Source organism: Hippocampus comes, unplaced genomic scaffold (genome assembly GCF_001891065.2).
Source record: "Hippocampus comes isolate QL1 unplaced genomic scaffold, H_comes_QL1_v1.1 scaffold420, whole genome shotgun sequence".
In the NCBI taxonomy this organism is placed as follows: domain Eukaryota; kingdom Metazoa; phylum Chordata; class Actinopteri; order Syngnathiformes; family Syngnathidae; genus Hippocampus; species Hippocampus comes.
In genome coordinates this window covers 592033-602533 of record NW_017806163.1, presented here as the reverse complement: position 1 = coordinate 602533, position 10501 = coordinate 592033, and the positions used below count along the sequence as shown (strand labels likewise).

The 10501-nt window shown below is 39.6% G+C and overlaps 1 protein-coding gene across 4 annotated transcripts in view; it reads right to left on the bottom strand.

Annotated features, from left to right (window-relative positions):
- Window positions 1-10501, bottom strand: part of LOC109531474 (sodium- and chloride-dependent GABA transporter 2-like) — a 28697-nt gene that overhangs the window by 12154 nt on the left and 6042 nt on the right. For 3 of the 4 annotated variants that reach the window (XM_019895781.1, XM_019895779.1, XM_019895782.1), the window contains 9 exons: window positions 8897-9031; window positions 8698-8801; window positions 6221-6345; window positions 6020-6132; window positions 5788-5925; window positions 5593-5695; window positions 5388-5488; window positions 4291-4461; window positions 3158-3451 (listed from right to left, as the gene is read on the bottom strand). In XM_019895781.1, coding sequence (XP_019751340.1) covers window positions 3350-3451; window positions 4291-4461; window positions 5388-5488; window positions 5593-5695; window positions 5788-5925; window positions 6020-6132; window positions 6221-6345; window positions 8698-8801; window positions 8897-9031 — 1092 coding nt within the window. In that variant the 3' untranslated portion in view covers window positions 3158-3349. Of the gene's footprint in view, window positions 1-2815; window positions 3452-4290; window positions 4462-5387; window positions 5489-5592; window positions 5696-5787; window positions 5926-6019; window positions 6133-6220; window positions 6346-8697; window positions 8802-8896; window positions 9032-10501 lie in introns of those variants that run through there. The other variant, XM_019895780.1, reaches the window with a different exon arrangement.

The window sequence follows — 10501 nt, the reverse complement described above, 5'->3', positions numbered from 1 at the left end:
TCGGTAGGGCCACAAGTGATAATGCTGCAATGTTCTAAATGAAATATTAAAATAAAATGTAATGTCCGGTTTGACCAAAAGTAAAATTAATAGGTGAATAGAACAAAAGCAAAAATCTCAAGCTTATATAATAGTAAGGGTTAAATAAGGAAAATATTTCGTTTTAACTATAAACACAAAAGACCACAAGAAGAAAAAAAATGGACAGTATTGGCACTTGACGCTTGTGCCAGTGTAAACTAAGACAGGCACAAATTTGCGCCATCTTGTGGAAATTTAGGGCATTTCAGAGAGCAAAAAAAAAAAAAACCCTGCCCATTGACACGTTTTCAGCAAATGAGGTTAAGAGCCCTCAATGCTAAAAAAACAAAACAATACAACCCTTCATTTATCCATGTTCACTATTGGCTTTTTTTGTCCAGGTTCACGCCAGGAGTTTGAGCCTTGTATCTAACTTAAGAATACATGCAGCACACCTGAGACTGGTCACTCAAACACAGGGCACATTTGCTACAGATGCAGACGAACTATTCACACTCACCGTTATTGCGCGGGAATCAAGCCACACTGCCAGCACAGATGTCAGACTAGTGGAAATAAATACTCTATTTGTGATGGAACAATACACAGTGCTGTCAAGCGATTAAAAAAATACATTGTGAGATTAATTAATTGTGATCTGTAATTAATTGATCTAATTAATCTATATTTTAATCTCATCTAAAAATTGCTGAGAAAACTATTTTCATTTTAAATTCATTACATTATTGAGGCAAATCAAAAGGTATATCACAAAAAAGTGGCATTTTAAAGTCTTACTGTTTTTAACGCGATAATTTGACACCTCTACATGTGGTTTTGTACACATACAGCAAATGAAAGCCTCACTGATTTTCCTCCACAAGTGGCCTACAATCAAATAGATGATTGTTCATCTGAGGGCCATACGCAAGACATATATTATTATGTAAAAATATTAACTTTCTGTCACATTTTGTTCGAATAAATTACAAAGTTCTTAGAAATCCACTGTAAAATAATAAAATAGGAATATGCATATCTCAACGAAGATGTACAATCAGAAGTTAACTAAAAGCCAGGTGATCAAGGTGGGCTTTCATATCCATAGGCCCAGATTTTTATTTTTTTTTTACTCAGTTGAAGCCCTAATTTCAAGTGAGGCTAATCCACTCTACACCGCAATGTGGTCAATGTTTAAAAAATGTACACTAGAAACTATAACATAGTCACAGTTTAACAGTGAGTGAAACAAGTACTGTATTGCATTTTTTGTGTGTGTAGTGTCGTCATCTTAATTAGCAATTGAATAAAATTGAAATGATCACATAAAAATGATGATGGGCACCGATGATGTGATGATGATGTGTGGGGAGACGTTTTTTAATGGTTTACAAGTGAGGAAGATTTAACAATTGACATGCAAATGCAACATCAGATGCACTTGGTTGAGCCTGAGGGGAAATTCCTGAGTTTGTTGGTTGTGCTTTCAAATCTTAATTGTAGTTCCTGTTGAACATAAGTCAATACATTTACTGCAGCATGAACAGTTTCATCAGAAACAGAAGTTGTGCCGAGATTAGAATTTACCTAGGGCATCACTGTAACTACCCAGTACTAAAGAGGGGGAATTGCAGCCTCCTAAACTCCACCCACACGCCTTCCTTTAGGAAGCAGAGTCTTTGGACTCTCCTATCTCTGTGGTTGTAGTCACCGATGTGGTTAAAAAGCTCCTTGGTGACAAGGCCACAGGGGTGGATGATATCCGCCCGGAGTTCCTCAAGTCTCTGGATGTTGTGGGGCTGTCCTGGTTGACACGCCTCTGCAACATTGCGTGGTCATTGGGGAGAGTGCCTCTGGATTGGTAGACCGGGGTGGTGGTCCATGCCTGCTGAACGCCTCCCTGGTGAGGTGTTCCGCGTATGTCCCACCGACAGGAGACCCTGGGGACGACCCAGGACACGCTGGAGAGACTATGTCACCCAGCTGGCCTGGGAACGCCTCAGGATCCCCCGGGAAGAGCTGGAAGGAGTGGCTGGGGAGAGGGAAGTTTGGGCTTCCCTGCTCAAGCTGCTGCCCCCACGACCCGACCCCAGATAAGCGGTAGAAGATGGATGGATGGATGGATGAATGGAAATGTAAGACACAAGCATACGTGCAACTGCATATATGCTGCATAAGGTGGCTGTGGTATTTAAAATCGGTGAGTGGGGGGGTGAGTTCAGGTTTTCAGGTGTGCCTATTCAGTAGCCTGACAGCAGTTGGCAGGAACGAGCGGCGGTACCTCTCCTTCTTGCAACGCGGGTTTATCAGTCTCTTGCTGAAGGAGCTGCCCAGTGCTGTCAGGGTGGCCGATAACCTATAACTGCCCTATATTATTTTCCAATGTTTCTAGTTTATTTATTTTTTTTGCCTTTACTGTTTAATTAACAGTGTAAGAAATGTTTTTAAAGCATATTTGCATTGTCGGCGTTCATAAAGCAGCACTGTTTTTAACATGATAGAAATGCATGCCATAGCTTGTTAAAGGAGGCAGCAATGACAAGTGAGCTGCCATGTCAGGGAAATTCTGGAAATTGTATGTTTTGAGAGATTATTTCTACGACAACAAGGATAAAAGAATCAGCAGAACCACACAGAGCAGATAAAAGCGGAAGGATAAACAAGAAGTTCTAAATTTCTTATATTTAGAATGTTGATGATACATTGATTGGCAAACAAGAGGAAAGAACAATTCTACAAGCCCAAATATGCCAGTTGCCTCCATTCAACATTTTTTAAAAAGTATTTTTTAAGCAAGCCCGTCTGTGTGTGTGTTTTTTTTTTTCTTTGACATTGGCAATTCTCCTATTCAGCATTATGTCAATATGATTAGGACAGAGTACTGTGTGCCTCAGGAGGCAGAACTGTTTGGAATACATCTATTTGCTTTCCAAAATGGTTATTTCACAGACTTGTACAGTAATGAAGAACTGTAAATTTCCAAAAAGCCTAAAGCCAAAAAAAAAAAAAAGTTACATAATACATAGGGACTACATACAGTAGACATTCTACATACTGTAGCATATACTGTATACAACTTTGCACACTAATAGGAGTTGGGTTTGCATTCTGTAGAATAATATATACTTTTTTTTACAGGCACACATGCATAAATTTACCGTCCTGACCTAGTAAAGATAAGCGGTACTGTATTGAAAATGGATGGGAATTTCCTGTTGGAAAAGTAGTCAAATTGGAGCTCCATGTTAATTAGCAAAGGGTCCTAATAGCACTGAAGTTTGACATCGTCTCTGAGCTCTGGCTCTGTCCGTGATGAGATGATTTCCTTTCATCCGGCGTGCAAAAACGTCTGAAAGTCCTCTTCTTGATTTAATGCGTTCCTCGATGCAGGAAGAAGTTCTTTTGCTGGTGTGCACAGAATTTTCAGTCTCTGCAGGGATAAAAGAAACACCTGTACTTCTCAATTGCTTTACCTGGACAAATAAAGGTTATGTGTTCATTTCATTTAAAAAAAAAAAAAAAAACAACAAAAAAAACATAAATCTCTGGTGTAGTACCAAAGTTGTCCTGCAGGGAGAAGCTAGGTGCAGCCAGACAAAAGAAGAAGCTAGGCCAGGGGTCACCAACCTGTTGGGTTCTGATTGATATAAAGGCCTACCAGTTTGACAGACAATTCTAGAATACCATATTTGCTCTTATTACTTTCAATCATATGTTAATGCTTACTAATTAATGATAATCTATGCAAAGACACTGATCCAGGTAGCAGTAATCGTTTCTCACGATTGTCAACATTGATTTAACCAAGTAAGGGGAAAAAGATACTAATTAATATGCAACACTTAATTTCTCTAAGTGTGTGTTAAGTATACAACATCACATGTCACGCTCAGGCGACTCATGTCCTTCAATCCGCAGGCAGCATGATGGTGAAATGTTAGCCGTTGATTTATCTCTGCAATTTGTTTGCTCGTCATTTTTATTGTGGTGAATGACTTTGGAGACACACGACACAAACACTCGTCACATTTCACCGAGCGGGATAATCTTTTAGAGAAATCCAACAATCGAGTCGATGATGGCTTTGGTCAAAAAAGGGGAACTGGCCAGATTATCGATCGGAGCGTGTGTACCCGGATTAACTTTGTTCTTCCTGTGCTCAAAAATATATGAGGAATCCATTCTTGGATTCGTACGCCTTTCTCTTCTTCTACAAGAATACAACAGCCGTTTTTTTCTGGATTTTTTTTTCCTAACAAAATCCGTTACCTGTCTCAGATTTCCAGGAGTGACGCTGACAGCATAGAGCATCCTCAACAGCACCGTGACGGGTGTCGACAGAGAGAGGAATCCCCCAATGGCGGAGCCCCACCACGGGTATTCGTAAGTGTTGTTGAATTTAAGCGGTGTGTATCTCACCAGAGCAAATACCAAAGTGCACTAAAAGAAACCAGTAGATGAAAGATATGAAACAACGTACGAATGGGAACATTTTCAAGTGTGTAATGGTGGCATAGTTCAAGTGTGTAATGGTGGCATAGTTCCACTCTTAACTACATTTATGAATTACTTTCCTGTTGTTCCAAAGGCAAGGTTCACAATTTCAAAATCTGATTTTCATAATTTCATGACAACAAAAAATTTACAATATTTAGAATATATGTATTATATATTTGAAATATAGTCAGTCATATTCATGAATTAGGGGTTAGGTTCGACAACAGGTGGAATTGTTTGCTGTCATGTCATAGCTAGAAATTATAATGCGTGGTAAAATGCATATCACGCAAGCTTTTATAGGTCAAATTTAAAACAGAAAATGTAAATATCCCAAAACCCTGATGTACTCAAGCGGAAAAAAGTAAATACATTTTTAAAATCAGCATCAAATGTACAATTAGGAACACACAAATCCATTAAAATTTGCTGTTTGTTTGGTGTACGTCATTTAGTTTGTTAACGTAGCTGCCCTCAGACTCCAAAAATGTGCATTTATCATTTAAACTCCAGAGTTACTCAGGACAAAAAAAAATCCTTCTTCTGCATGAGCTCCCAACTGTACGCCATCAGAGATGCCCACCTCCTGTTCAAGAAATTTTCACAGAGAAATAAAATGTAATAAAAATATGAAAACAAATAATTGCACGTTTACATTTTCTGGGTTCAACTCATCACACTTTCACAAAGTGTCATATTGTCCAGAAAATGTTTTCTGTGTCTATTGGCAACTTGTATCCATTAGAACTTGCTTAATCTTGACTTCGGCCCTGCCCGGGGAGCCAGACAGAAAAAAAAATCCTTCTTGATCACTTGATAGGACAACGTGTCAGTGTCAATAGAGGCCTACCTTCTTTGCTAATACTTACAGTGCAAATAACCGGTGCCAAGTACTTCCAGCAATATTTCATCAAAGGCCATGGACGATAGCCAATCATGTCCTTTACGTTATCATACAGACGATCTGCCCCTTTAGGAATAATATCCTTCATTAGCAGTGTGTCTTCAGAAATGTGCGAAAATCCCATGCGAGTCCAGCCAATGCTCATGGTGAGTCAAATCAAGAGTGCATACCATAAATCCATCCGATGCAGACCGACTCGAGAATGGCAAAAAAGAGAAGAGTCATCCCATTGCAGGAGTAATAGTCAAACAGCTGGAAAACATACAGGCCTCCCTGAAAAACAAAGTCCAAAACAATGTTGCCATCACTTCATTTGAGTCTTTTTTTTAAATCCGTCATGTATTTCATGAAGGTTGGTTGCTCACCTCTGTAACCATGAGAAGACCACCAAGGAAGTTTGCAACACCGATCGCAAGAAGGAGGAGTTTACGTCGACGTTTATTTTCAAAGATTGAAGGGTACGTGTCAACTATGTTTGTGATCAGTGCCTCTACATTGACAAACTATGGTGAGAAGACAGATTTTTTTGGTGTGCGTTATTAATTGTACATTTTATTTCAACTGAGGAAATTTGTTTCTCATTTAAGCTTGTTTTACCGCAGAATCGATTCCTAAAGAGATGATCATGGAAAAAAAGCAAATGGCCCAAAGTTGAGGAAAAGGCATCAAAGCCACAGCACGAGGGTAAGCGATGAATGCCAGACCCGGACCTGAAAAAAAACAAAAGTCAATAATTGTCACTTTATACCGAAAAAGCTTCACATTCTGAATGTATTGCCAAGTGTATTGCATCTATACCTGATTCAGCCACCATGGATATGTCCACGCCGTGCTCCTTGGCCATAAAGCCAAGGACAGAAAAAACAGCAAAGCCGGCCACAAGGCTGGTCGACCCATTCAGCAGGCACAAATAAATACAGTCCCTATTGGGCAAATGCAACATAATTGGTCAACTGCTGTTGCAAAAGTCTCGACTTCACAACGTTGAAAACCATCTATCCAAATGGATCTTTCTTGAAAATTATCTGTCAATGGTTTGACAGAGGCGGTCGAGGGGTGGGCACGTCGACCTCACAGTGCAGAGGTACCGTGTTCAATTCCAGCTCTGGCCTTCCTGTGTGGAGTTTGAATGTTCTCTCCGTGCTTGCATGGGTTTTCTCCAGGTCCTCCGGTTTCCTCCCACATTCCAAAAACATGCATGGCAGGCTTATTGAACACTCCAAATTGTCCCTCGGTGTGAGTGTGAGCGCGAATACTTGTTCGTTTCTGTGTGCCCTGCGATTGGCTGGCAACTGGTTCAGGGTGTTCCCCGCCAACTCCAGCACCTCCCGCAACCCCAGTGAGGATAAAGCGGTTCGGAAAATGAATGAATGAAGAAATGGTTTGACAGAACGTTGTGTATCAAAAGTACTAGCGGTAACGGTACTTGGTGTCGGTGTGGGTGGCTCCTCAAGAGTTGAGTACTTTTTACCAGTCTGAAAAAATTTTTTATCACCCAACATCCCTAATTCTCAGAGTACATATGGAGAAACAAGCATTTACACTCACGTTCATACCTAAGGACAACTTGGTCTTATCTTATCTTATCTCGCAATTTTTGCAAGGGGAATGCAAAACTTCACGAGGGAATGCAAAGTTTTTTTTTCCTTCCATGTCCCCTTAGGGCACAAATGTCAAAGTGCCGGCCCGCGGGCCAAATCCGGCCCGCGAGAATGTTTTCAGTGGCCCCTGGGATGATATTGATTTATTATTAGAACCGGCCCGCGGACCGCAGCAAGCCGAGAGCCCACAGATCTTTTACACGCACCAATACTACATTTCCCACAATGCAACGGTAACGCGCCAAGCAGTCGGCCGCTTTATTTAAATATTTATTCGTCTAGCAGTCGTTCCCATAACAGTGACATTAGCTTTCAGATACCCATCAAAAATGGCAAAACGGAAGGTGGACACTGAGAACCGGGGGTTTCAAACAAGGTGAGAGTCGAAGAACATGTTCATGGACGTAGCTGGAAAACCTGTGTGTCTTCTGTGTGGAGAAAGTGTGGCGCGATTGAAATTGTGTAATCTGAGACGACATCATGAAACGAAACACGCAAACAAGAACATGGACATGGAGGGGGAAGGGGGATTTCATTAAAAACGGTATACTTAAAGTTTGTGACGAAGTTTACCCCGAAAAAAGCAACTCTTTTTAAACGTGAGCATTAGCAGAAACACAATTGCAGTGTTTCTGCAAAGATACGGCAGTGCGTGCTGCGCAGTTTGACGGTTTCCTCCCCGACACAGTGGTCCCGCTGCGCATCCAGGCTGCTCAAACGTTGTCGAAAGTTTGGCAGCACATACGTGTGTGTGAACAACTATTTTCTTTGATGAAGCTGAACAAAACATCACACAGAAGTCGATTTACTGCTGAACACCCTCACTCAATTTTGAGGATTTGCTCAGCTCAGAGCCTGACCCCAAATATTGATGAACTTGTAGAAAAGTTAAGACACCACCGAGTATCAGCCTCAGCCTCAGAGAAGTGAATATTACTTATAATATACTGTGCAATCACATACTAAGAGTTTTTACTCAGTTCAAGTTTAAAAATTAAAGTGCAATATTTGCTTTTGCTGCTTGTTACTTCTTGAAGAAAGTGTTGTTTTTGGTTTATACATTTTTGCACTTTATTTTATTGTATTTCAATCCAATTATGTTTTAAAAATATTTTATTCGAGTAAATGATCGAAAATTACTTCACTTTTATTTGATTTTCTTTTAAGTAAATTTAGCCTACTTTTGCTAAAAGAGAAAATATGGACGATTGATAGTGCCTTGAATAATATCGGCTTCTTTCATTCATGTTATGAGTATTTTTATACAAAGGAAATTTTTTTGTGCCTGTTGAAAATTAAAGTTTACTGACATAGCCATAAAAAAATGTTGCTTTATTTATCTGACCATATTGGAATGTATTTGTTAGGTTTTCAGTCAATTAAATTTGGTTCAATAAACAATATGTGGTCATTTTTAAAATTTTCAATGAACATTCGATCAGTCCGGCCCTCGGCTTGCAGCAAAATTTTTTATCTGGCCCTTCGTCCATTTGACTTTGACACCCCTGCCTTAGGGGCTCCGTACATAGCCCACATAGGAAGGCCCAAAAAAAATCCCAGCTAAATATCCAGGAGAAAGGATCCAAAAATATGGAGAGTTTATCTGGAAATGAGTCCCTTTTTAATCATAACTGTGATGGTGCTAAACTGCTTATGACGATGTGAGACGTGTACCTGTAACAGTTATTGGTGGACTTGTTGTAGCTACTTAAAGTTGTCAGAATCCCAAGCGTGATTCCATGGGAGAACAGGATCTGACTGCTGGCGTCCAGCCAAACCTGACACAAAGGTATTTTCAAATTTTCAGTGAGCAAACCCTGTCATTGAGAAGTAGACTGACAACAGCTTGTACAAAGAGGCAACGTGATGTTACCATTGGATCGCTGAGCCGGGATACATCTGGGTAGAGGTAGAACTTGATTCCTTCTTTGGCACCGGGCAATGTCAGTCCACGAACAAGCAACACCAGCAGCATGACATATGGAAATGTGGCAGTGAAGTAGACCACCTACATTGAACCAACAAGGAATTCATGAATATTTTTTCATCACTTGTGTGCTGTGAATACCGCCAACAAAAAAATCTTACAGATGCCACATGACAAAACGTAAATATCTTTACATACAGACATGAAACATGTCACAATGTTCTCGATCAGTGGTTCTTAACCTGAGTTCAGTCGGTCTCAGGGGTTCGACAGAGCCTCTGCCATGGAGGGTAAGACACACGTGACTCAACATGTCAATTAGTTATGACATGCCTGCTTGGCCATCACTGGCTGTGGATGACCACATTACATTGCTTGTCCAATCAATGCTGTGGGAATTTAGTTTGCTTCGTCGTCAATGTGTGACTGTGGTGATAGTACGTAAAAAAAAAAAAAAAAAAGTATACTTATGTCTTGAAAGTGTATTTACTTTTTTCTGTTTTTAATCAATTGTTTTTTTTTAAATATCTTGAATTTGTAAAAAAAATATAGATATTATATATATATATATATAGTTTAAAAAAATGTTGAGCCTTTTGCACATGCCAAATTTGAAAAGATCTCCATGTCAATCAGATAAACTCTCAATTATTCACATGGACATCTTGCCCAACAGCGTAAATGTACTGTCCCTCAATATAATTCAACTCACCGCCATTCATGTTTTAGCCACTGGTAACAAAAGTGAGGAAAACGTCGAATTAGCTGTTTCGCTGTCTGGTGTCAAGTGACTGATTTGTAAGTGATAAAAGCTCTTTGGGTGGAAAAGCAGAGCAGGTGTGTTAAATGTGATGTTATCGCTCAAAAGACTCTGGCCTACAGGCCACTGAAAGCTCAATCTGGTAAAGAACTCCCTGAGGATCGAGCAAAAAGAATTGATGCTATAGAGGACAAGTTGTATTCAGAGCAGGCCTAATCTTACAGATGCCACATGACAAAACGTAAATATCTTTACATACAGACATGAAACATGTCACAATGTTCTCGATCAGTGGTTCTTAACCTGAGTTCAGTCGGTCTCAGGGGTTCGACAGAGCCTCTGCCATGGAGGGTAAGACACACGTGACTCAACATGTCAATTAGTTATGACATGCCTGCTTGGCCATCACTGGCTGTGGATGACCACATTACATTGCTTGTCCAATCAATGCTGTGGGAATTTAGTTTGCTTCGTCGTCAATGTGTGACTGTGGTGATAGTACGTAAAAAAAAAAAAAAAAAAGTATACTTATGTCTTGAAAGTGTATTTACTTTTTTCTGTTTTTAATCAATTGTTTTTTTTTAAATATCTTGAATTTGTAAAAAAAATATAGATATTTATTTTTCACTAATGAAGGGTTCGTTGAATGTGCGCATTAACTGGTTGGGTTCGGTACCGCTAAAAAGATTAAGAACCACTGTTTGAGATTAATGTCAATCATTCCGTATTTGTGCTAATTCTAAAATATTACATATTTATCTTGTGCTCAGTAAGATAAAACTATTATATAT